This window comes from Trifolium pratense, linkage group LG2 (genome assembly GCF_020283565.1).
Source record: "Trifolium pratense cultivar HEN17-A07 linkage group LG2, ARS_RC_1.1, whole genome shotgun sequence".
Lineage (NCBI taxonomy): Eukaryota > Viridiplantae > Streptophyta > Magnoliopsida > Fabales > Fabaceae > Trifolium > Trifolium pratense.
Genome location: NC_060060.1, coordinates 26278856 through 26306792, shown reverse-complemented (window position 1 = coordinate 26306792; position 27937 = coordinate 26278856). Strand labels below are relative to the sequence as shown.

The 27937-nt window shown below is 33.4% G+C and overlaps 2 protein-coding genes and 1 long non-coding RNA gene across 9 annotated transcripts; 1 reads left to right on the top strand and 2 right to left on the bottom strand.

Annotated features, from left to right (window-relative positions):
* The first annotated feature begins 196 nt into the window (after window positions 1-196).
* LOC123911618 (60S acidic ribosomal protein P2-2-like) lies at window positions 197-1898 on the top strand. The gene is made up of 4 exons (XM_045963073.1): window positions 197-327; window positions 411-500; window positions 1298-1527; window positions 1625-1898. The coding sequence occupies exons 2-4, from the start codon at window positions 413-415 to the stop codon at window positions 1649-1651; spliced, it is 345 nt and encodes a 114-aa protein (XP_045819029.1). The 5' UTR covers window positions 197-327; window positions 411-412; the 3' UTR covers window positions 1652-1898.
* A 6330-nt stretch (window positions 1899-8228) lies between these two features.
* Window positions 8229-18381, bottom strand: LOC123911617. Of its 7 annotated transcripts, none has more exons than XR_006810601.1 (4): window positions 13138-18365; window positions 10356-13019; window positions 9459-9543; window positions 8229-9335 (listed from the first exon to the last, which is right to left on the bottom strand). It is a non-coding gene; the product is annotated as an uncharacterized LOC123911617 (long non-coding RNA). The 7 variants fall into 7 exon arrangements; XR_006810596.1 differs by having other exon boundaries at window positions 8229-9326; XR_006810602.1 differs by having other exon boundaries at window positions 8229-13019; window positions 13138-14994; window positions 16396-18378.
* Window positions 18382-19492: 1111 nt separating this feature from the next.
* LOC123911616 lies at window positions 19493-27224 on the bottom strand. Its single transcript, XM_045963071.1, has 7 exons — window positions 27071-27224; window positions 24887-24974; window positions 24608-24757; window positions 21151-21224; window positions 20780-20898; window positions 20291-20374; window positions 19493-19862 (listed from the first exon to the last, which is right to left on the bottom strand). Exons 2-7 carry the CDS (start codon window positions 24891-24893, stop codon window positions 19814-19816), a joined length of 483 nt encoding a protein of 160 aa, XP_045819027.1. The 5' UTR covers window positions 24894-24974; window positions 27071-27224; the 3' UTR covers window positions 19493-19813.
* Window positions 27225-27937: the final 713 nt, after the last annotated feature.

The following is a 27937-nucleotide window of genomic DNA, read 5'->3' as shown; positions in this document are numbered from 1 at the left end:
TTAGAAGAGGAGTGCTAAGAGAGTGTGTTGGAGTGTGTTGGAGTATGTTTGTTAAAGAGTGTGTTGCTAGCATTATTCATAAATTGAATATTGTTGTTTTAATTAAGAAGAGAAAAAAAAATAATAAAAATCATGATAATAAAATGATAAAAAGTTGACGCACTAAGCAAGGGTATTTCTGGAAATACAAAATAGACAAAGGCCCAACCCAACTTACTGAAAAACCCTAATCATATAAATTCATTCGCCACTGTCCCAATTCACTGCTCGATACTTCAGTCAGACATTTTGCATACAAGCGGTCGCAGCAAGATCCCAATCCAGCAAGTACGTTTTTCATTCTCTTGTAACATTTTCAATTTCCCCTCATTCTTATTCATACATCTCAGTAACTCTCTTAACTTTTTCAGATATGAAGATCATCGCAGCTTATTTGCTTGCTGTTTTGGGCGGTAACGCATCCCCTTCTGCTGCCGATATCAAAAACATCCTTGGTTCAGGTTCTTGTTGCTATTTTTTTTCTTGAATTTTATTGTGTTTTTACTAGGTAGTTTTTTTTTTTTTTTTTTTTTTTTGTGTGTTTAGTTCTAGGATGCAAATACAACGTGTCTGTTTTTTGTTTGTAGAATTGATTATTAGTTTAGTGATTATTGAATGTTGGAAATATGATAATTGTTTGTAGAATTCATGTCTGCTGTTTGTTTGTATTGGAAACATCGAAACATAATTGTTTTTATTTAGTGTAATTGTATGAATTAGGTTTAATTGAATTTTGATAGTGAAGCAAGGATTTCTACTCTTTGCATTTTTTTATCAATATATAGTATATAGTATTTTTTTGTAAAAAAATATAACTCGAGCATTTGTTTTTATTACCGAGTATTGAAACCTATGAAGCTCGGACACATCTTGGATTAGGCATGTTCTTGTGTTGTTGGATACAAGTCAGTGTCCTCCGATACCAACATGACACCGACAAATATAATAACATTCAATTATGTCATTTTCTAAAGTTATTATCGGTGTTGGCGTGGCAGGCGTGGCAGTATGTCAGTTACCGTGCTTCTTATATTGAAACACTCGAGGCTGAAGTGTGCAATCATTGAATTTTGATTTAGCCTAACACAAAAAAGTGAATTTTGATTTATCTGTGGTTATATTCTCTTTGCCATTGGGCTTTTTCTCTATAAACAAGTGAGCCAATGCAAGACATTGAAATTTGATGTAGCTTAAATGAAAATAATTGAATTTTGATGAATTGTCTATAATGAATTTATTTTTTCTTGGTTATTTATAGTTGGAGTTGAGGGTGAGGACTCGAATATTGAGTTGCTCTTGAGCGAAGTCAAGGGAAAAGATTTTGCTGAGCTTATTGCAAGTGGAAGAGAAAAGTTGGCTTCCGTTCCATCTGGTGGTGGCGCAGTTGCTGTTTCCGCTGCACCCGGTGGAGGTGCTGGAGCTGCTGCCGCACCTGCTGCTGAAGCAAAGGAGGAAAAGAAGGTTGAAGAAAAGGAAGAGTCCGATGATGTAAGTTTCTAAAATTTTAACTCTATTGGTTGTTATTTGGTAAATTCAAGACTCTGTACTGACAAATGAATATATCATTGTCTTCTTTGTTTTACAGGACATGGGCTTCAGCTTGTTTGACTAAAAGGGTTGAAACTCGACATTTTGTTCATTGTATTAGGTTTTATCAGTTTTGCCTTTTCAATTGAGACAATGGAATTACATCAAAGTGTTTGTTATAATTTGATCTTTTTTGGCATATTGGTTTTTATTTTGTGCATTATAATGTTGTTAGTATCAAGCTAGAAGGAATTATCCTTTATCCATTGTTATTAGTTCTCTTGATAACTATGAAATTTACTTATTGAAATGCTCTGGAGGATTAACAGGTATTAAGCTTTTTTTCTTAAGAGTTATTTTGAATAAGTTTAGATTTCAAACGATAGATTTAATGTTTTAATGAATATTTGGCCATGTCCAACTAGCTATTGTCCATACTCATAGCCAACATTCCCCGTCTTTTTTACTGGTACTTGTCTTCCTCAATCCAGCCATGTTATTTGATTGGATTTGGGACTACCAACTTTGTAGTCCATGCTCTTTCATTTTTGTTTTGGTAGATCATATTCTTTCTCTCAGCTGGGTATAAATTTCTCATCCATGGCCTTCTAAGATTTCCCCGGCTTAAAAGCCACTAGGTTTGGTCTATTGGTGGGCGATTTGGGTAGTATGCATGAGGTCCTAGGTTCTATCCTCATTGCCAACATTGAAAGAAAAAAAAAAAGATTTCCCGGCTTATTTTGTTGGACACAGAGTAAAGTATATATCTTAAGATGAAAAAGAGAGGAATGATGCAAGTCCGAGTAATGGATTGGGATTCGTCACCTCACATCGTGATTACTCCCCCTCCACCTAAGTCATTGAATCCAAATAGTTTCAAATGTTATAGTTATGACATTTTCTGTCTCGACCCCAGGGTTTATTTTATACCCCTAAAATCTCATTTTGCCCCTCGTATTTTGAAAAAATTTGGCCAACTTATTTCGGTTTTTACAAATTGAAATTTAGCATGGAAAAAAAATTGGTTTATATAAACCGAAATACCATAAGTGTTAAGAAAAGAAGAAAGATTTATGTGAAAATTTTTTGTAGAGTTACTTGTGGTAAATTTAACATATCTCTATGAATATAAGTCGTATGCTAATAATTTTTAATCTAGTGTAAAGAAGACAAAAATTACTACAGGATCGACACCATCTACCTACAAGTTTGAGAAAAGTTTCTGCTATGTTTCTGTACCAGTACCCATTATTTGGTTAAACTGAACCAATTGGATAGTTAATCCTCAAAACAAAAATTACTCATATTTGTAGTCTTGACACCCTAAGCTTTTCAACGAGTGGTCGTTTACTCAAATCGTACATCGTTTAAAAATTAATTCTGTCAAAATCAATTTTATCTGCTGCACTGCAGAACCAAACACATATGGCTAGTAGTATCTTTTCTTCTTTGAGAATTTAGTTTGATGTAAATTGAAGCAACTTTACATCAAGTTAAAAGATCATAATATCATGGTATAAATTACATCAAGTTGAATTTTTTTTCTTTATTTCTGTTTTCGATATCAAATAACATGGTATAAATTACACTCACCTCTTATATATAATAATTAATTAAGATATTAATATTAATTCTAAAATGAATAATGCTAGCAACACACTCTTTAACAAACACACTCCAACACACTCTCTTTTATTGGTTGAAATTCACATGGGTCCCATAAAAAAATGTGGACCCATATAATTTTTATGGACCCATATAAATTTTGACCAATAGAAGAAAGTGTGTTAGAGTGTTTGTTAAAGAATGTGTTGCTAGCACTCCTCAAAATGAATTTTGAATAAGCCAAATATATTTAAAAAATAAAGAAGGAAGAAAGTGCCTACAAAGAGTCATACAAGAGAGATAAAAATTGGCTTAATTAGTCTATTGGTCCCTTAAAGACATTTTAGGTTTTACAATGGTCCCTTAAAGAAAAAAAGGTCCGGATTGATCCCTTAAAGAAAAAAATGCCCGGATTGATCCCTTAAAGACATATATTTTTGTCATATTGGTCCTTTCCGTTAAATTTTAACTCCAAATATAACAAAAAATTCCAATGGTTAAAATTTTAAAAATTAATAAGGTTTTTGGTGGACCACTTACATTTAATGACATCCACAATCCAGTCTACTAAAACTAATGTTTTTTTGTAAAAAATTAACGGAAATGACCAATTGAGAAACATACGTGTCTTTAAGGGACCAATCATGACTTTTTTTTCTTTAAGGGACCATTGTGAAACCTAAAATATCTTTAAGGGACCAAAAGACTAATTAAGCCGATAAAAATTTGTCATAACAAAAACTCTTATTTTAATCATCACCAAGACGTCGTATTAACTTGATCAAAGAGTTGATTAAAAGAAAGCTCCACGTTATTAAACAAACGATTATCTCTTTTCTTTCAAAGAATCCAACAACACACTATGCACACTACCTGAATAACATCTTGAGTATCTTTCTGAAACTCAAAAAACCCTCCGAACCGAGCAACATGAGAAATAATGGAATTAGCAAAAACACTAGAGACACCTAACATATTAATCACCATAGACCAAATACGAGAAAGGATTCCCTCCGGTGGGATTTCCTCATGTCCTCATGGTGAGGATCCAAACCATTGAAATCAACTTTTAATTATTTTTAATATTTATTTTTTAAAGACTCGGATTGGATTGGACCCTCCATTTACTGGAGAGGATCCGGTCTCGACCAAATACCATACTCCCAAAATATTACCCAAAAGAAAAAGTGATTACAAGTTTCTTGAGTCTCACAACCTCCCGAACATAAAGTAGAATCAACAACAATAACAACAATACTGAAATATTTAATGGAATTACCAACACCTTATATCAAAACCTCGTCCTATCCACAAATATCGTCCAACATCATTTACCCAACAAAGAAACATTAAACTCCTTCACCCTTCGATCTTCCAAGCAACTTTTATCACGACACTTTTATCCCACTTAACCCAATAAATTATATTTGTAGGAGCCCTGAAGAAAAGAAAAAAATTGGTATTGACGACAAGTTAGATTTTAGCAAAACCAAACGACCATCTATGGATAAATTTCTACTATTCCAACTAGACAGTTCCAAAAAGACAAACAATGAGTATTACTCCCAATAGGCAACCTCAAATACAATAATGAAACTAGAAAAAACAACATCTCTCACCCAAGACTCCGCCACATTAATCCCAGCCAACAAGCTTTTATGAAAGTTCACCCACAATCCTGACATAAACTCAAAAAGAATTAAATTAGCTTTAATAGCGCGAACATTCACCCAACTTTTCTCACCAATAGTCAATGTATCATCTGCAAACTCTATAAGTGCATAATGCGAAGCTGAGAATCTTCGTTCTCCCTGACCTAATACCCCTTAAGCAAACCAACATCAAAAGAAGCTTTCAACATTATATGTAATCCTTCGACAATGATAAGAAACAAAAAGGTGAAAAATGATCTTCTTGGCAAAGATCTCTTCTCAAATGAAAGTCCTCCGTAGGACTCCCATTAACTAAAATAGATGCCAACCCTGAACTAATACACTCCATAGTTCACCGACGTCACTTATCTAAGAATCTCATTTTAGTCATAACTGGATTCAAATAGCCCCATTCAACATAATCATATACCTTATCAAAATCAACTTTATATAAAATAAGCTCCTCTTTACTCGTTTTAGATCAACTATCTCATTAGCTATTGTAAGAAAAAAAAAACTATCTCATTAGCCACCAGAATACCATCAAGAATCTATCGACCGTGATCAAAAGTTGACTGATTCTCAGAGATAACATCACCAATTAGTATATATTAACCAATGTTGAAGTCACAATTTTCAATTGTGGCTGTGGTCAATGCACTATGAAATAATTTTATGTTTACTAATTCTATAGCAATGTTTTAGTTTGCTTCATATATATTTGTTGAGAGGTTTTTGACTACACACTTTGTGAGACTTAAAAGGTCATTTTTTTTTGGAAATCTAAAGTTGATAAGGGCCTTGAGGTTTTATGAGGGTGTTCCAATCCAATAATATCTAAATGGTTTGATGTGGTGGTTGCTGTCGTTATGATGCACGTAATTCGTGCAAGGTGATTAAAATTTACACCTCGATTGTGGTGCAAAGCCATGGTTGCCGCCGCAATAACCATATATTAATATTCTGCAACTTGAATGGTTGAGTATATATTATATAATCTCTCATGAACATATTTGGGAAAAACTAAGATTTTGTTTTATCATGGATTGTGCATATAGATCCTAACCGAGTTGACTGGACTACAACATTTTTTGAAAACTATGAATTAGTTGAGAAAAACCTTAAAACAAACTATTTTGGAACCAAAAGAATTTGCTAAAGTTCTTATTCCCATTCTTCAGTGTTCCAACTCACCAAAAATTGTCAATATTTCTTCATCTATTGGAAGGTTGGAGGTATGGCACACTACATAGAAAACTTAATTAGTTCTTTTTTAGTTGTGAAAAAAAAATAATTTTTCCTACTTATGGTTATAAAAGAATAATATGTATTATTTATTTGATGTTGATTCATTGAAAACAAAAACTAAAAATGAAGATAAGGTGGAATTTTAATTTTGTAATTGCTAATGAAAACAAAAAATATGAATATGAATTATATTTTCTTAAAGATGTATACTTGGTAAAAGGTTCAAAGCTAACACAATGTCAAATAAAATTATCTCATGTTATAATTTTTCAAGATTATGTTTTTTTATTTGACTTTTTTAATCGGCCAAATTGAAATTTTACTTATTTGATGTTATGTTTTTTCCAAGATTATGCCAAATGGACGACCTAAAGAAACACTAAGTGGTGTATACAATTTCACTGAAGAAAAGATTGATGAAATTTTAAATGAATTTCTAAAGGATTATAAGGAGGGTTCACTAAAAATCAAAAGTTGGTCTCTAGCTAATTCTGCATATATATATATATATATATATATATATATATATATATATATATATATATATATATATATATATATATATATATATATATATATATATTGTTCAAAAGTTGCTCTTAATGCCTAACAAGAATTTTGGCCAAGAATTTTACAATGGTCTTTGAAGAATTTGAACACCATCTCTTCATATTATAAAGTCAAGTTGTAACGTCCTTAAAAAAAAAAGTCAAGTTGTAACCATAAACAGACACTTCATGGATATATTGATTTTGTTTGATTTGTGGAAAAGAGTGTTGATAGATGAATGAAAAGTATTGAGTAAAAACAATAAGGTGCTCCTAATTTGAATTACTTTCGATAGAATAAGAGTTAGTTAAATGGAGTTGAGTCTCACTAAGCTGGCTAAGGAGATATAGGTTTCCAAATGCATATATACCCCTCACGCCTAACATAAGTCTTGATCCAAATCCATCCTTCATCAAAACTTTTTGAGCATATCATCTTATACATGCTTTGTTGTTCTTGTTACATTCCTGTAAGGAAAAAAAATTGGCTGACACAAGCGACTTCTACGCAAGCTAGAAAAGAAAAGAGAAATTCAACTTCAAAAAATACCTTATTACCATTTATTTGAACATTTTTAATGAGGACAATAACTGATTTTCTAGGTAAATTAAAAGCATTATAAGACATTATAGTAACTAGTAGATATAAGAGGGACATCTTGTAACACTAAATCTTATGATGGATCATTTTTTTTTGTTTTATAACATTCTGGTTCCTAGGGGAAAGGGACTCTAGTAGTCAAGAGTTTGACCAAGAAATTGTTCCACCCAGAAATCGAACCTGGGTTCTCCCGAAATTCATCCTTTTTGGTGAAACTCATTAACCACTTGAGCCTAATGACTTGATTTATGATGGATCATTTTTATTCATGGGTAGATTAGCAGGGCCGTCCCTGAGATTTTGGGTGCCCTGTTCTTATTATGAACTTATGCCCATTTTTTTTTAATTATAATATGTTACGGAGTAATTATATAGTTTTTTTAATTAAATATGCATGTCATATGTGGGCAATCTATCCTCCTTTGTATTGTAGGTTAGTGTAAACCTTTTGTTTTTAGAGTTTATGCTTATTCTAAAAGATATTTATATTACTTATTCAATTTTTATTTTATTTTAATATATATATATATATATATTAAAAAATAATAATTTTGGTGCCCCTAAAAGTTTGGTGCCCTGTCCGACAGCACTTCCCGAACACCCTCCGGAACTCCTCTGTAAATTAGATTTGGTGTGAATAGACCGTGATAATCAACATGAACCTTATCTTTCACTTGTTCATATTAGAATTCACCTAAAAAGAGAATGCATAAACTTAAAGCTCAAATTCTCACTTGACCTAGAGAAAAAAAATTGTCTTTTTTTTTTTTATTGTATAAACAAACTAGTAGCAGTATAATTGTATAAACTAAACCAGTGCATCATAGTTCAGTGATGGCTAAGCTTAAAGCGTAGTGTTAAAGTCTACACAGTTAGCAGCAATGGAATTAAAACTTGTTTTGTAAAATTCAAGCTGATTTCTTACTTTCCGAATCATTACACACATAGTGTTAAAGAGTCTTTTGGCTAAATTAAACGATCTAAAATTGTACGTCAGTCAAGGAGCCATGAGTTAATGTGTACTTAGTTAAGCACCCATATCACCAAAGAAGAAGAAAACCAAAGCAACTTAGTACATTGGTGTTGTGTCACAGTAAAGCGGACATTGAGAGTCACTCCTCAACAAAAATCCAATACAGTGTGCAAAATCAAAGATCAAAAGACTAAAGTAGTACCACATATTTGAGCTTTATATGAGAATTGAGAAATACTACAACACTAATGATATTTTGTTTCGAAAAACAAATAAGAGGAATAGAACAAATCTTATTTAATTCCTTCTGTACATAAACCATATCTTAATGAAGTATTCTTTGCAGGCTATATATGTCCCTACCAACTCATGAAGAAACTTTGGTGACATATTTAGTAGATCTGTTGTATTTCATGTGGCTCTTAACGAAGTTGTCCAGCAGCAATTGCAGACATGAGTGAGAGCTCTCTGGCAAAGGACTGAAGCAGCTACTATAGTCGCTAGTTGCCTTGAATTTGCTCTTGGAGTCTCTTTATTAGCACCCTCAACACCAAGTAAATTCAAACAAGCTGATTGTGATGCAAGTTGTGTGCCCCTCCAACTGTGCCCACCTCAATGGAAGGCATAGTCACAAATATATGAAGGACCTTCCCATCATTCACAGCTTCCATCACCGTCATATAATGAGAACTCTCAACATTCTGAGCTGGATCTTGACCTGTAGCCAACAATCTCCACCGCTTGGTTCCGAATCAGCGCTGCACGCAAGCAATATCCAAGCTTTGATTTAAGAGAATAAGACGGAATTGATCCCGATACCACCTCACGGACAACCTCCTCATCTTCCATGGAAAGCAGTCCAGGCACCGGTGCAACTTTATGGATAGAGATTTTAGGTTGTAACAGAGGTAGCTTCGACACGACTCTGGTAGTTTCTGTTATGTCAGCATCATCTTCTTCATCATAATGAAGAATAAAGGCAATGCCGAAAAAAGTCATAAGGTAGATAACAGAAGCTATGTGGGAAACTAGAGCGATAATCTTGGAGATTGTGACGACGTGGAAATTTGTGGAGGTTTTGATCTTCTCACGCTGCCGGTGTAAAAGAAAGTACACGATGGAGAAGAAAAGACCTAAGAAAACTGCATTTGCTAAGTACAGTGAATGTTGGGACTGTGAATCCTGCTTCTGGTTCTTTGTTTTTTAAATCAGAGTCCATCAGATATATGTGCAAGTACTACTTTGAAAATCACAGTTTGACATACCTCATATTTGGTCCATACTTTTTTTTTTTGACGCAATATTTGGTCCATACTCATGCAGCTACTTGTACAACATTATACAACTTATCTGCACATCATATACAAACAGTTAAGGGTGTGCTGTGTGCATAATCACAACTGATGAAGTGTCTGTGATAGCTTGAATTGTCTAACAATTGAGATGAAGGACATAAACAAGCCTTCATTCATCGATGATATTTAGTATTATGAGATTATTACAAAACAGAAATAAAAAGAGAATGCATAACAATATTGTTCTAGACTAGAACATTTGTTCTGGAAAGCAAAATCAGTGCATAACAATATTGTTCTAACTCAAATCACCATAATACAATCAAGTGGTTTGAACTTTTTTTTTTCTCTTTTGTTTTTTAACAGGATCTTCGTTCGACAGCACCTCAAGTGGTTTGAACTTGAAATTGAATTAATAGGTTTAATCTCATCATCTTCCTTTCAGTAGCTTGACCACTTTTTGGATCGATTAGTCCTGAGTTTCAATAATCGGTTTTTCCTCAATAACAGACTAACTAATGAAATAGGAAATAAGTATCAGAACATTACTAACATTACCTCAATGGATCCAAAATCAAAAGAGAAATCATGCAAAATGGAACTTTTCAGAACATTCAATTTCTATTCTAACATCGTGCATCAGGTGATTGTTAAAGACCAAGTACTAGTATCCGCTCCAAAGAAAGCGATTGTTTCCTATTCTAACATCATGCATCAAGTGTTTGAAATACCAATTAGTGTCGGAGTAAATAATCAATATTGTCATCAAGACAATATCCAGAGAAGCACAATCCTGAGTATATACACAATCAATTAAGTCACCAAAAAATGAAACTAATAAAAACAAATTAGTGAATTCAGTCATACCGGAGAGTGAGCAGAACTGCAAAAGAAATGGTAACAGTCGAACTTCAGTCTGTCTGCAAGGGAACACGATTCAGATAGGATTGGAATGGGACATTCTTTCAAATTTAGTAAATTCATTTTTTAGTTTGAAAGGAGAGACATTTTCTGTTTAAGCTTCATAATAAGTTCTTCTCAGATCTTTTTCTAAAGTCACAGCAGATAAAGAAAATTCAACCAACTACATTTTTAACAAGCATCCGTGCTTGATCTAAAAGAGAAGCACTGATAAGTCCTTTCAGCAATGATCCAAACAGGACATTAAGCCAATGGATTCTGGCTAGTAGTCCATGTTTCCCATCTAATCTAACTGTGTAGTTCTAACAACTAACAGATAATCACAATCTGTTTTTCTTCACACATAATTGAAAGAAGAAAATCATTGAACCTAAATATGTTTGAAGTTTCTTTCAAATAGTTTTTTCAAAGAAACTAATCTAAATTTAATAAAATTTTCAAAGGACATATTAGTTTAAATATCACTGTGAAAGGGAGATTTTAGTTATACTCTATAGCATAACACTAGAACTCTAGTAAAAGTTCAAAACTTTTTAAAAGATATGTGTGTGTGCACATACACTGATATACCTAAGTTAGATTGAGAAGTTGTACCATTTGTTGGTCTGAAGCTTCTTTAAATACAAAAATTGATTAGAGATAAATATTCTAAAATAGAATTTCTTATCTTAAATTCTTAATCTACTAAAATAGAAGTAATACCATCTCTGATAAAAATAAAAAAAAAAAGAATAACATTTAAACTTCCCACTAACAAAATACTTAATCTACTAAAACAGAACAGAAAGCATCCTAATTTAATTAAAAGATAAGACCAACAAACTGTTTCTAGATCTTATCAATGAGGATATATACTGAAGCATTATCTCAAATTCTCAATACTACTCCTTGCTTTAGTAGCTGTAGACTCTGATCTTTATGCAATACTTCGAACTTTCTTTTAGAAAGTGGTTTTGTAAAAATATCTACTAATTGGTCTTCTGTCTTCCAAATTCCAAGATTGTAATGAGATTTCACATTGAATTCAGGGTCTTTCCATGCAACACTAGATTCTTAGTACTTTGCCTCTGCTCCTCTTGAACATCTTTTAACAACTTCCAAACTTGGCTATGAATTCAACCTCTGCGGCGGATTGAGCAACAATTTCTTGCTTTTTTAAGCACCAAGAGTATCAGCAAAACTGCACCTATCATAAATATCAGCAAGTAATCTTGTACTTCTAACAGGTGCATCATCAATGTTCTCATGATCTAGTGGAGAGACGTGATCTTCCTGAAATAGTAGTTCTGGAGATTCTTCAATTTTTTGCCATTTTACTTGCATGGTTTTTCTTCTTCCCAGTTCCATTCTTGCTCCTCCTCAAAACAAACATTTCTACTTATGAAGATTTTTTCTGACTTTGGCTGAAAGGGTTCTATAGGCTATAGAGACATTGTGGTAGCCTAAGAATATTTCAGCCTCAAACCTTTTATAAAACTTATCAGACGTTACTAGTGTCACACGACTGAAGCAAACACAGCCAAACACCATCCTTCAAATGGAGTTTTTCCTTCAGACTTGTTGCAGCTTCTGCCCAAAACTTCTGAAGAGATATTTTTCTCATATAGCAAGCATCTAGCCATTTCCATCACACTCCTATACTCCCTTTCACCCGCACACGCACCATAATGTTTCCAGCCTCCTCATAAAGCTTATTGAATTTTTCATTCACTCTGATTTTCAACCCATCTTTTAAATTTACAAAGATCCTTCTGACAAAGATCCTCTAAGATCTGTATGTAATATATGGTCCATCCAATGAGGCTTCTGACAAAGATCCTCTAAGATCTGTATGTATCAACTGCAATCTACTTATTGCTCTGATCGTGAACATAACAATCTGGTGAGGAGCAAAACTAGTCATGTTTTTCTCCAATGCTAGTATACCTTCTGCTAGATTGTTTTTATCCAAGTATAGTACAAAATTCAGTATCAGAAATTGATTTTACAACAGCAGCTTCCTTACATTGCAAAAAGCCCAAAGAAAAACTTTTAACCTGCATTGGTATTCTAAACAATTCTCAAAGATAAGTATGAACCCCTTTTCAAGCAACTGTGCTACAATTGATACTCTTCATTTGACATCAACAAATTAACCATTACCAATCTTAACTTTTGAAACAGAATCCTTGTTGAAATCTTTGAAAAACTCAATATCATATGTCATGTGATTAGTGCATCCATTATCAATAAACCAACTTTCACCTGTGTTGATAATCTTGATCTACAATCTGAGTTTCTTCTTGCTTCTTTTCCAGTTGGAATTTGTAGATCTTTGAAATATGACCCAAGCGGTTGTATTTGTTACACTTCACATCTGGCCTTATCCAAGATCTTAGAGGAGCATTACAATCTGATGACCCAAGCGGTTGTATTTCTTCCACAATGATGACATGGTGGATAATCTGATTTCATGCTAGAATCGGTATTGTCGCCTTCTGGATCTCGATAGTTCTTCTTTCCACTATTCTTCCTCCATTTGTTGCTACCACAAATATGTAACTTTGCCAGCAAAGCTCCTTCTTTCCACTATTCTTCTCTCTCATACCTGATATGAAATCCTTCTGCAACCTAAAAATAATAAATCAATACCAATAAGAAATACAAACAAGGACAAAAAACATAGAAAGAATTTATATAATATGTTGAGAGAAAATAATTAAATTTTAATTGAGGAAGAAATAAATACCATTGAGAACACTGGTTTGACAAACAAGGGATAGGGATGTGATATTGAAGCAAGAACATATGTAAGCGATGTATCCCATTGAGAACAGGTGAAGGGGCGTCTGAAGTTGCAGTCTTGTCTTCACTAGAGAAAAAAGATTTGTACACAAGCAAACCTGACAACAGGTGAAGGAAACCAAAATGACTGTCAGTTCAGTTTTGAAACCAGTCATGAATGTGCTACAATATGATTGATTGGTTTTGGAGCCCTAAACATCCAACTTTGAAAGCTAAGCAATATCTCAAATATATGCAGAGATAAGAAAGTAGTAAAGTATGTTAGTTCCATCAGTAGGTTTTGATAATATGTAAATTCACAGTGAAAGATGGAAATTAAATAAGTCTTGATCATCAGTATAGTTAATTAAATAAGACAATTCATAGTTGAAAAAACCTTCAAATTTGGAGTAATGCATGATTATGAAAGAAAAAAGCAGTATGCCTAACTACCAACAACTAGAAACCTGTCTGACATAAAAAAGTGTGACATAAGCTCTAAGCTTATTATAAAAAGCACTTCAATAACCATACCAACCTGTCTTTGGCAGAACAAAACTTTGGCATTGTTATCACCTTTACACATTGCAAATTCTGTGTCTAACAAATGATATATAGTGATGGTTGAATAGAATGCATCAAGAAGTGTTAAGGATTAAAACCAAAATAACCATACAAACCTGTCTTTGGCAGCACAAAGCTTTGACATTGTTATCACTTATCACCTTTGCACATTGAATTCTGTGTCTAACAAATGACACAGTGATGGTTGAATAGAATGCATCAAGTAACAAGTTAAAGATTAAAAAAAAAACAGCAAAAATGCATAATTAGCAATCAATTATTTGGATGCAATCAGGTAAGAAAAATGCAATTTAGGAAAACTTAATGGAAAGCTAACTAACTTACACAATAAAGTGGCAGAGAGACCATCTTAAAACTTATCACACTCATTATATTGTAAAGTGATGGATGAGTATTATGCCAAACAATTTAGTACCAAATGAGTTATACTTGATCAGTATAGTTGAAAGGAACCTTCAATAAGCATAGTAACCTGCCTTTGGCATTGTTGAATAGAATGCTAAGGAAGTAACTTACCTTCTGCCAATTTGAAATGTTGTGGTCGCAGACGAGATTGAGCTCCCAATAAGACAGAGGATAGTTTCCACTCTTGTGTGAGCATTTTACAGATGTCATTGCTTTAGCAGTAATGATGGTTAATGTAATGAATATAGCATACCAAACCAACCTACCTCAGAACATCACAATTTCATAATAACAAAATAGCAATAAAAAATTCTTACCCTTTTTTCCTTACCATTTTTGATACTATAAAAAGTAAATCAAAAAGAGGCAAAAACAAATTAATATCTTACTGACAAGAATAGGAAAGTTGATGTTACTGCAAAGACACTCCTAACAGATTATGGATTCAAAATAATATTTTTAAAGAAAATAACATAACCTACCTCTAACAGATCAATCAACAACTGAAAGGAACAAATATATATCTTACCCTTTTCATTCAGTTACCCATTTTCATATAGAAAGGAATGATCATCGAAGTGACATCAAAATATGTATTTTTCTTTTTCTTTCGTTTTCCCTGGCTTCAGCGGTGTTCTGATTCCTTCGATACTCAATCAACAACAATTCTCCCTCTTGAATGATTTTATCCATCAAGTGTAGCATCGGGGTAGAATATATCTTTCGTTGCTTCATCGGTGCACGAGGCGGTGACGGAGTTACTAAAGCCGCAAGGGACGATGATGAAAGCGGCGGAGTACGAGGAGTGGTGATCGGAGGAGTACAAGCAAACCTGACAACAGGTGAAGGAAACCAAAATGACTGTCAGTTCAGTTTTGAAACCAGTCATGAATGTGCTACAATATGATTGATTGGTTTTGGAGCCCTAAACATCCAACTTTGAAAGCTAAGCAATATCTCAAATATATGCAGAGATAAGAAAGTAGTAAAGTATGTTAGTTCCATCAGTAGGTTTTGATAATATGTAAATTCACAGAGAAAGATGGAAATTAAATAAGTCTTGATCATCAGTATAGTTAATTAAATAAGACAATTCATAGTTGAAAAAACCTTCAAATTTGGAGTAATGCATAATTATGAAAGAAAAAAGCAGGATGCCTAACTACCAACAACTAGAAACCTGTCTGACATAAAAAAGTGTGACATAAGCTCTAAGCTTATTATAAAAAGCACTTCAATAACCATACCAACCTGTCTTTGGCAGAACAAAACTTTGGCATTGTTGTCACCTTTACACATTGCAAATAATGTGTCTAACAATTAACAAATGATATATAGTGATGGTTGAATAGAATGCATCAAGATGTGTTAAGGATAAAACCAAAATGACCAGCAAAAATGAATAGTTAGCAATCAATTACTTACACGGAATCGGATAAGAAAACTTAATGGAAAGCTAACTTACCTTATAATCCAAATGATCAATAAAGTAGTAAAGAGATCATCAGTAGATTTTATGACAATCCAAATATGCTAAGGAAGTAACTTACCTTAATGAAACCATTATTACCAATCTAAGTGACTTTGGAAAAGGATCATTGAGTCATATAAGGAAGTAAAATATCCTCAAAATATTAGTTATGGAACACTCCAAAGAAACAACCATTATCCTCGAAATAAGTGGAATCCATATGCTGTAGACAGCTATAAGGAAGTAAAATTATTGCAATTGCAATGATAAACATTCAAGTGACTGAAAAAATGAAGCAAAATTAACATTGAACCGATTCCAATTGTTCACCTATGATTAATGTCATTCTATCAGCTTATTCAATACTATAATCAAAACAGGTAATGTATGTAACCTCAATTGGTTGTATAAAATCTAAACTTAACCAAGAAAGGAAACCGATGCTCCCGAATTGATACCATTCTATCATGTCCAAGGCTTCTTCTGCTGACTATTTCTATCAGTTTTGCAACAGGCGGCATGTGTCTATGTTCAAGTCCAACCTGCACCAACATATTTGGTCTCGTTCGAGCGGCACGAACAATCAAATCAAAACGCATAAATGTGAAAAGAATTACAATCAGAAATATCATATCCTAAACATACTCAACACGGAATCAGAAAATCAGATCCTAAACATTAATGTAAAACACTGAATCAGAAAATCAAAACCCTAAGCAAAATTAAAATCTACTTGAAGTCAAATCTAGCTTTCAAGGCTACCTTTCCAAACATAGCAATCTGTTGTGAGTTTGTTATTGATCAGCGTTGATGAAATTCCGATTAGCAACATATGAATCTTCTGTACCCAAGCCAGTTTTCCGAGCATAGCGGTGTTTGCTTGTCTAGCAAGTCTCACTCGAAGACCTCCACTCTTCTTCTTGAATTCAGCAATACCTAGTAAGATATGCAAATTCACAGAGAAAGATGGAAATTTTCGAGTACATAGTGATTCTACAAATTAATTAATAATCATACTTATCATTCCTTTTAGTTACTACTGTGACAATACCTTATTCATTGAATGTTTGGTTGGACCAGAAATTATATTTATTTATGAAAGGTTATATATAAATTCAATGTTGATTCGCCATAAGAGCAATGAATCTTATGATGAAAATCAAAATGGTTCATCCAAAAACCTAGTGATAGGATAAGGAAGTTGTGTAATGCATAATTATCAAAGAAAAGAGCAGGACACATAGTAAAGGGTTACATAAGCTTGCTCAATAACCATACAAACCTGTCTTTGGCAGCACAAAGCTTTGACATTGTTATCACTTATCACGTTTGCACATTGAATTATGTGTCTAACAAATGACACAGTGATGGTTGAATATAATGCATCAAGTAACAAGTTAAAGGTTAAAAAAAAAGCAGCAAAAATGCATAATTAGCAATCAATTATTTGGAAGCAATCAGGTAAGAAAAATGCAATTTAGGAAAACTTAACGGAAAGCTAACTAACTTACACAATAATCCAAGTGATGAATAAAGTGGCAAAGAGACCATCTTAAAACTTATCACACTCATTATATTGTAAAGTGATGGATGAGTATTATGCCAAACAATTTTGTACCAAATGAGTTATACTTGATCAGTATAGTTGAAAGGAACCTTCAATAAGCATAGTAACCTGCCAATTTCAAATGTTGTGGTCGCAGACGAGATTGAGCTCCCAATAAGACAGAGGATAGTTTCCACTCTTGTGTGAGCATTTTACAGATGTCATTGCTTTAGCACTACTAATGATGGTTAATGTAATGAATATAGCAAACCAACCTTACCCACCTCAGAACATCACAATTTCATAATAATAACAAAATAGCAATAAAAAATTCTTACCCTTTTCCTTACCATTTTTTCATACTATAAAAAGTAAAAACTAAATCAAAAGAGGCAAAAAGAAATTAATATCTTACTGACAAGAATAGGAATGTTGATGTACCTGCAAAGACACTCTCCTAACAGAAAATAACATAACCTACCTCTAACAGATCAATTTCACAATTTCATAATAAAGCTCTTACCTTTTCACTCACCCATTTTCATATAGAAAGGAATGATCATCGAAGTGACATCAAAATACGTATTTTTCTTTTTCTTTCGTTTTCCCTGGCTTCAGCGGTGTTCTGATTCCTTCGATACTCAAGCAACAACAATTCTCCCCCTTGAATGATTTTATCCATCAAGTGTAGCATCGGGGTAGAATATATCTTTCCTTGCTTCATCGGTGCACGAGGAGGTGACGGAGTTACTACCGCCGCCAGATACGATGGCGGAGTACGAGGAGTGGTGATCGGAGGAGTACGAGGCGTGGATGGCGAAATCGGAGTACGAGGAGTGGTGATCGGAGGAGTACGAGGTGTGGATGGCGAAATCGGAGTAAGAGGAGGAGTGGTGATCGTCGGAGTACACGGCGGTGAATCCATGAAGCGGTTGGGTTGGTAAGGAAAGTGAGAGAGAGATTTGATTAGGGCGAAATCAATCAACAAAAGAAACAGCGAGCGAAATAAATCAATCAATCAATCTATTGAGAGAATAGAAAGATAAAGTGAGATCAGCTTTGATTATCAAAATAGCGAGCGAAATGAATGAATGAATGAATCTATTGAGAGAATAGAAATAGAAACTCAGAGAGAGCTTTGATCAACAAAAGAATTCAATCAATCTATGAGAGAGAATAGAAAATTAGAAATAGAAAGTGGTGGCTAATGTTCATTATCTATCTATATATATATTCGCGGATTAGGGCGCAACGGTTACTTTTTAACTTAGCGTCAATATTAAGCTATGCTTGTGGGCCGTATTTTATAATTTTTCTCTTAAGCCCAACTTCTTTTTTACTTAATATAATTTTTATTTTTATTTTTTATAAGCAATTTACATAATAACAAAATACTAATTTTCATGGAATAAATTCCATCATTTTCTTATAATAATAATTTTTAAATTAAATTTTAAAATAAAAACATGTTCATGTTATAAATATTTTAGTGGATGTCCATTAGTTATTGGCTTGTATCTCTAGTTGTAGTCGCTGATCACCACTCCACTAGCCACTACATATGCTGATAATAAAGACTTTCAAATGTTACTGTTAATAAATAGGCAAAATTACGTATATATTTAGTCAGTTAACTTTATTTCAGATGACATTTTAGTCCTTTATTTTATTTTATTTTTTAAATCATTCTTATCCTTTTTTATTATTTATTCATGTTTGTATATGATTTTACACGTTTCAAATATATGAACCTCTTAAAAATAGTCTCAGAATGTACGATATAATTTTCTTTAAAAATATCAACATTTATCACTTAATATTTGATAATAATTTTTGCTCATATTGATTGACAATATTTGAAACTTGAATTGAAAATTTGTATATATAGGTAAACAATGCTGCAACTGTTGGAGCACATATAGACGGCGAGGCTTTGGCTCTTGGGTGTTGTGGTATGCCTCTTGTTAATTACTACCCTCCCTTCTTTATATGTTTATTAGTTATTACCTCAAAAGCTTAGGAACTTTCCTTTAAAATTAGATTGAGAATCATTTCATATATTGAAAATCAAATTTACTAATATTTTCATAGCATTTCCTAATGTCATGAAATACCACCTAAAAACTGTTCAATAAGACTTTGGCTAGAACTTTATACATGCAACCCAGCAACGAAATCTGAAAATATTACTGAATTATTTTATTAATGTTCAATCTCTCTTGTCCTCGTCTAGAATCCCTAATGTTCAATCTCTCTTGTTATGTATGCAGATGTAAATATCAACTTTCTCTCTTTGTGACCAAAAAAACAATGTAAAAATAAAACAATAATTTGTTCATTAATTAGTATTGTTTAATTTACATTTAAATTAAGTAGTTCATTCACTTTATTTAGAAGAGCCATAACTGACTTTGGTCCAAAAAACACAAACTTGGGACGACTCTAATACTCTTTTTTTGACAATAACTCTAATACATAATATTAGATATTAAATATTTCATACAAATGAAGGTTAAAAAGTAATAGCATTTCTGTAATTTAAAATCAGAGGGTAACATAACATTGTGCAACCCCTGATGCATGTTCAACCTTCCCCTCAAGAACAACACTTTGGTAGTCGATTCCCCAACGAATTCATCCTTTCCTTCCATCCATGCCCTGCTTTAAGAACTCCAACCTTTTTCTGCAATCAACACACACACATACAAATATAAAAATACTATAAAATCATCTTTTATGTTATTTTATATCGATAAACTAATCCAAATGTAAATTTTATCAACCGCTTCTAATTCACTACGGTAACTTATCAACTTCCAGTTTTGTTTTTACTAGAACCTGTCTACTTTCAGTTAAAAGTTAGCTTCTCATCTTGCAGCAACTTTTCAGCTTTTAACCAGTTTATCAGTTACTTCAGTGAAACACAGCATAAGAAACCGATAAACAATAAGATCCATGGACCAAACCCATATACATCTAATAGAAACTAATATGATTGACAAATGACAACTAATATGATAAAAAAGATTTTCATGAATGGCAATGAGTGAGATTAAAATTTCAAAATTAAGACATGCTTCAAAAAACAGAATTATGGATCATAAACATTACTTGGAATCAGTAAGGCGGCCATGCAAGCTCCATCTCTGGCGGAAACCTTCAATTCCCTCAACTCCACTAGCAAGAATCAAGCGCCTGTACATTTGAAATTATTAGTGTGTGAAAGCAAGATATGTGACAGCGGTTTTTTTATTTATTTTTTATATCTAGACACTGAAATGAAATTTTCAACATCATATTCAAATAATAAGAGCAAAATTCTTCCCTAGCTTTACGGGTGGCATTCATGTTTGAAGACAAGTTCAATTATACTTTTGTAAGAACAATATGTTGCTGGACTTCCTCAAAATACAAGCAGAAACATGATAATTAAAAAATTATAATTATGTAAATAGAAGCTGCAGTTTGGTATCTTAGGAAAAATTCATCTTCAAGGATCTTCTATAAGCTAGCTTCATGTTCCTTCAATAATTTGAAAAAACATTCTATACTATAGACAATGTACCAAACATGAACCACATAACAATATTTTGAAGATACCTCTCCAATGATGTAACTTCTGCCTCAAGCTGAGCAGTCCTCTCCTTGGCTTCATCTAAAGGAATTGATGAACCCAATTTGAATTCACTATCTTGAAGCCGTTTTCTTATCTCTTTATCCTGCAAATTTTTATTCAAAAGTAAAAATGATGGTAGATCTATCGAGTTCTGAATTGGTATTGTCATGTCTCTATCTCAAACATTAACAGTGAGTAAATACTGCAAGATGTTGAAATCGTTCATAAAAGGTAAAATATACGTTGATTTAGTAGTTCCAGTAAAAAAAAAGAATAAAAATTGAAGTATTTAAAATGGGAGGAGGAAGGAAAAACAAAATAAAAAAATATCTGTAACTGGAAGAAATGGTCTTACCCTTCTGTCAGCACATTGTTTATACAGAGCAATCTCGTCCTGACAGAATGGTTCAATGTCATTGATTTGCAGGCCTAAAATATATGAATGAAGCTTATAAGACATTTGAATAAGAAAATAAAACAATTCTATAATAGATATCTAATGTCAACATTTAAAACGAACAACAAAAATCATGTAATGTAACCTTCCATATTTATCAGTAGGTTGAGCCTTGCTTAAGTTTACTACCTTAACATCTCCAGTCTAGTCAGACCCAATAAATATTGATTATAAAGGCCTAAAAGTGGTTACTCATTTTTTAGTTTTTATGTATATTTAGTTCCACTTCTTCAATCATACAAAATCGTGTGACCTGATGTTCCTGAGTTTGCTTACTTGATCAATAAAGCAAAGCATCCATTATCAGTTTATTATCTTTTTATTTTTTTTGGTAAAACCAAATGACATGCAAAAGCATCACAATAGAGGAAGCAATCCCAACTAGGTTACACCACAAACACTAAAATGCAACACACCATATATTTTAAAAAAGAGGAAAATGCAAGAAAACAAGAAACATGGGTCAAAACCAAACCCATGAAAGAAGAGTCCCTATAACTAGGAAGACCTAGTGCAATAAAACTCATCGCAAATGAAACCCAAGAATGAGGTCCAACCAAATAAACCCATGTGTAGTAATGCAATAAGAAACAACTTCGTATACGAAGTTCCCTCCAAGAAAAATGTGAGAGGCAATAAATCCACCCTCTTAGTCAAAATAATACAATTAAACCATTTATTTTTAAGCAGCCAAGAAAGAGTAGGATCAGCTTTCAAAGCAGGAATGACAAGTTGAGAGTACCACTCAAGTCACAAATTGTGCAAGCCCTTCTGAGAAGTTTATTTCAATGGCAATCATAGTACCCAACAACACGGACTAAAGAGCATAATTAATACCAAGATTAACAGAAAAACAGCCAACAGTGGTTGCAATACAATCTCTACAAAGACACCCACTGGCCACAAAACCAAGGAACCCTTCGGAGGGGGATTCCAAAGAACCTATTTTTAATAGAAGATGCAGGATTAGGATGGCAATCCACAAAAAAGGATTTGAGAAGCATAAACTCAAAAATAGAAGACATGGTACTGCCACTTGCAAAAATGAGGAACATTTGCGACAACCAGATTAATAGCTACACCAAAAGGAACAAACGGATGTATTATCAAATGTCGCTTTCTTCCCACAGTGCAAAATAGCCAAAACGATAATGATAATACCTGCCATTACCAAATCTTTGGTATGAGAGCTCCACCAGTTATCACATATGGAATGGATGTCATGAATAGATAGGTATAAATACCACAATTTATAACTACAGGAATTGAGCAAACGGGCAAGTAAAATTAAATGAGTGGCAGACCCTGTTGTAGTGCCACATAAGCTATACATTGAGACAACCATGCAACCAGGATGCTAGAGATGATCATCGATAGGCATTTGATAATGAATGATTCTCCACTCAAGAAAACAACACGAAGGGGGAATGCAACATTCCAAATAAAGTAAACCTTAGTCTAACTAAGTGCCCAAATCACTATTGCTCCACATCATTCGATCAACAGTAGGGTGAAGGGTAATTATAACTTTCTCAACTTCAAATCGAAGAGCAGGAAAGGAGTTAAGAATCAAATCAAGAATAAACCAACTGCCATCACAAATAAAATCACTAACTTAAGCAGTAAGAAACTTCTTTAGGGCATGCAAAATAACCAATTATCTAGGTAGTCAATCCCAGATAGCGGCGCAGAACGGCCAACTCCGAAAGTGGGATAAGCGGGATGTCCACTATTTGATCATTTTTTGGACAAAATACATGAATAATACTATAAACACATAGTTAATGTAAAACTAAAAAAATAACTCAACTCATGAAACATTCAGAATTAGCAAAGAAAAAAAGCATAGAAAAATAGAAAAACAGAGAAGTATGAGAGAAATAGGCAAAACAGAGGGAAACAAAAATAAAAACAGACAAAATAAGAACAGACGAGAAAAACCGGGTAGAAAAATAAAAACAGAACAGAGGAAGAAAAACAAATAAAAAAATTAACAAAGGAAAATTAAAAAAACAGTGAGGAAGTAAAACTTGAAAAATGGAAACAGAGAGCAACGAAAATAGAAAAAACTGGAAACAACAAAGGAGAAAAAACGGAACTTGGTGTGCCCAACGCTGATCTACGGTGGCGTTGGGCTGAGCTAGGGCAGCATGGGGGTGAACATGTCTGTGGCTGTCTTGCAGAAATTGAAAGGAAGCAGGAGGGAAAATGAAAAGGTCTCCGCATTCGCCAAGAAGTAGCGTTCAAGCGCGAAATACACAGAATACTCCTCAAACTTCTAAAATTTTTACGGACAAAAGTGGTTTATTCCACTATCATCGTTATCACAGATAAGATGTGCTGCAACGGCACAACGCGTGACACAGTGTCTTCTCCATGAATGCATCTGGTGCAGACGCTCCTTTAGTATGTGACACGACTGACCCAACAGTGCCAGTTCATACTGTTTAGAAAATACATTAGAATATGGCTAGGCAGAATGAATCCTTTAGGACCAGCCATCGGAGGGAGAACATCATCCTCAACTAACTTAGAAATACCTCTGCTCATCACTTCCTCACTGATACAGAAAAGCAAAAGGACAATGGGTCACTAAGCTGGCAGCTATTCTCCGAAGCAAAAAAGTTGTTAAAGTAGTGCAATACATGATCTTCAATGTCTTCTTCTTAGTAACATTTCTAGTCTAAGCTACTTTGTGAAAAAAGGCAGTACTTCTGCCCCCGAGTGTGCCATCTAATTCTAGACTTTTTCTCCAGTACTCCTCTTAAAAAGAAAGAAGCTGCTGCAGTTGTAAATGTCCATTCTAACTAAAAGCTCATCAGAGCAGCAGCATTTTTAGAGCCAATTTTATCTTGAATCTGATTTTTTGTGACCATACTAGACTTAACTTTTTTATGAACATCTCAAAAAGAGGGGATCAGAAAACGTATTTTTTTAATAGTGAATGTTTAGATACAACACCAATAATCCATTATTAAATATAATATAAACTATATTTAGTTGCATGATATAACTATCAAAATTAGAATACAATTAAATAATACTTTCCTTTTAATGTGCAGTAATTTTCATTTCTTTATCAATGCATATTGATTTCTTTTATTTCCTAATTTTTCCGCACTTTAGTAATAGGGGTTTCTCTGTGTTCTTTCTTTTCTATAATTTCTAAAGCCCAGCTAGAAAACTGATTTTGGTGACAAAAGTAACTAGTCTATGCAATCTGTATCGATTTTGAGATGCATGGAGATTCGCATCAATCAAAAGATTTCTAATATTATGTAAACCAAAGGAACAAACAGCAAAGAACTGCTACAGGCACGACTAGTTTATTAAAGAGGGGATAACAAAGACTTACACAAAAATAGCTTCCTCAGAATTACATCACATAGATCAACACCTTCGAGCACATGGGAAGCTATGTCTGGTGGTACTATTGGTGATGGAGGACCCGTCATTAGATCATCACCAACCAAAATTGTTTCCTCCATAGTTGGCTGTGAATCGACTGAAACACACATATGTAAGTTGATTAACATGTTCACCTCATTGTTGTTTCCTTTTATTTTTCACATCTGAATCAAAACAACTTAACACAAAAATGAAGTAAATAATATGTGTCTCTTGGATGACATACCATCCATGGTTGCTTTCTGGAAATCCTTTCTGTAAAAATGCAACAATGCTTCTTCTTTCTTTGTATGAAAGCTCGGGGGAGACAATCACTGAAAAAATTGAGCAGGAGTTACAATATGGTTACTGGTTAATGAAAAAATTATTAGAAAATGAAGCTTTGCAAATACAAACATAATGTTTGGGCTAAAGGAGATTGTGCCTAAAGGTGGTATTTACTTATTTATTTTGGCTTGTTGCCCACAGCCCAGTCACAGTTCAGTTTAGCACGAAAAACAGAACTGAATCAGGGCTATTGATGGCGGATTTAGGTAGGAGGCCGAAAATCCGCCATATAAACACGCCATTGCAGCCTATGGCACCGCCATAATAGACATTCCTTCACAAATTGCTTATTTTAGTTGTCAAAAAATCGGCCATGATATTCCGCCATGGCATCCATTTAACAACACTGAACTGGACCTTCTATGTCATAAGAACTGAATCAAATTAGTTTTTTATCTAGGTGAATCAGTTCTTTTTTTTTTTAATACTGCAAAATTATATATTAATAATAAAAGACTGTGCACAAGTAGTGCCATAGAAAGCTCCAGTACAAGTTACAAGAACACAGCCAAGACATAATTGTTCCAAATTGACAAAACAAGCATTCTACAAGATAAAGGATAACAAGTAGGATAACAAGTAGGAACAAACAAGCATTCTCACTTTAGGAACAATTTTTCCCTCCAAATGAACAAACATTTCCCTCCATCTCTCTCACTATAAAACCAAATTCTCTCTGTCACTTACGCACCAGCTACCACTTTATTCAATAATTACACTAAAGATCACAGTTTACGAGAATGCCTTTTGCAGGGGGGCTATCGCAGCCGAAAATGGCGCTACATGAAAATCAGAAGAAAAAAAAATGAAAACCTGGTCTGTTTGATAGTTTCTGGTGGCTTCTTCCAACGACGACCAACTCCGGGAATCCCCAACCCAACTCCGCTGCGTTTACCGGCCAGTTGAGTTTTTGTTTGAGACTTGAGTTTAATGCGGTAGTGACTGATTCTGATTGTTTGTTTGTTTACGGAGCGAGTTTTTTTATGAGGACCAAATTTTTAAGACTGTGTGTTGTTTTAGGGTGTGTTGTTTTAGGGTGTGTTTGTTAAGTTTTAAAATTACATTCCCTTCAGGGCCATCCCAAACAATTAGGAAGCACTATTCTAATCTTAAAAATTGGGCCCCTAATAAAAAGCACACAAATTCAAAAGGAGTCGTCTTTTATTTAAATTGTAAATAACATCAAAAACTTGTAAATAACAAAATCAACATAATGAGTCTTCCTTGTAAATAACATAAAAAAGAGACACATTCAATAACATCAAAGTTAATGTACATGTACATGTATAGTGCAACTATTAAGCCTCAACACATCCCTCCTCCAATAAATTCAAAGTCAATTTACATGTTCCATGCTTGCTTAATTATGATATGGTTGTTTTGAATTCTACTTCCATTTTAGATCATTTATGCCCTTAATGCAAATAAATGGACCTTATGGAAAAATCCTACAAAATGAAAAGGTGAAGTTGTCCGAACCACAAGTCTCAACTGTAATAAGAAAGGAACAACGGAAACTAAAGTAAAAAATGGATTATATGTTTAGTTATATCAGTTAAATCATCAAGCTTCTATAGCTGTATTGAGAAATTGACAATACACATAAACAGTTCAATCCAAAAATCATCAATCATAGCAAGGCTTAGCTTCTTCAGTAGTGGATGCATACTCAGCCGAAACGGTAATTAGGAGCTAAAAACACACTTTCTTAACTAAGCACCATTGATAACCAAAACACTGTTAACATAATTTTGAAAAACTTTCATGTATCAATCATTGATTACCTTATAATATTCCTTAGGTAAAAATAAAAATATCAAACTAACATACTCATCATACTTCCTAAACCATACTCATAAATCCATTTGATAGAAAAATACTCAAACAAATCAACATTTCATATAAAAAATTGTTGGCAATATGATGAATTTCACAGAAGAATAAAAATGATAAAGTTAAAGAATAAAATCACACACAAACAGCGAAACAGATACACCAAAGAACAAAACTTCAAACCATCTTAAAGATGAAATCACAAGTTAGCAAAGAAGAAGAACAAAAACTGAGCAAATAGCAAACTCACCTTAAATTTCGTTTTTCCTTTTCGTTCAGATGTGCCGACGCAGTCGTGGAGGGGATTCAGGCGAGCACTGTCGGCGGTGGTGTGGTGGACGCCGGTGGGAGTGGGAATGTGGAGTGGACGACTGGGCGAGGGCGAGGGCGAGGGCGATTACTGGGTAGTAATGGGCCTTTTGCCATTTCTTAGTGGATTGGGCCTATTAATATTATTTAACCTTTTCTTTTCGCACCCACATTTTTTCTCATGCGTTCTATGAATTTCTAAAAAACTTTACTCGAGTCTTTGAAGTCAAATAAGGTATGGGAAATGATGATTCTTACGAATCAATATGCATAAGAAATGCAAGAATAAGTGATAATCCGTGCCATATTTTTACTTCAGAAATGCTTATTGTTACGAATCACAATCTAAAGAAATTGAAGAATATATCCTGATTACTAAATTTATTCCAAACCTTCCCGTGATTTCTGCCACGTCCTAGATTAATGTGGTTGTTCTTTTGTCTTTTTTTCTCTATGTGTAATTCTTGTTTTTCTTATATATAGCCAGTGGCGGAGCTAGTCCAAAAAATTGGGGCGGGCCGCTACAAATATAAATTGAATATGTAAAAAAAAATTACTAAAAAAAAGACATATCATATTGAGAGTCTGTCTAGTATGGATATCTCAAAAATAGTCAAAAGGTGGACCATTAACATGTTTATTAAATAAATTTTAAAAATATATTATGAAATATATTTTATGTCAAATGTGTAAACTTCATACTTTTTAATTAGCTTTTGTAATTATGTTTATAATATTATATGCATCTCTCTAACAAAAATTTAAATTTTTTTAACAAAAGATTGATCAAATATGAATTTTTATGCAC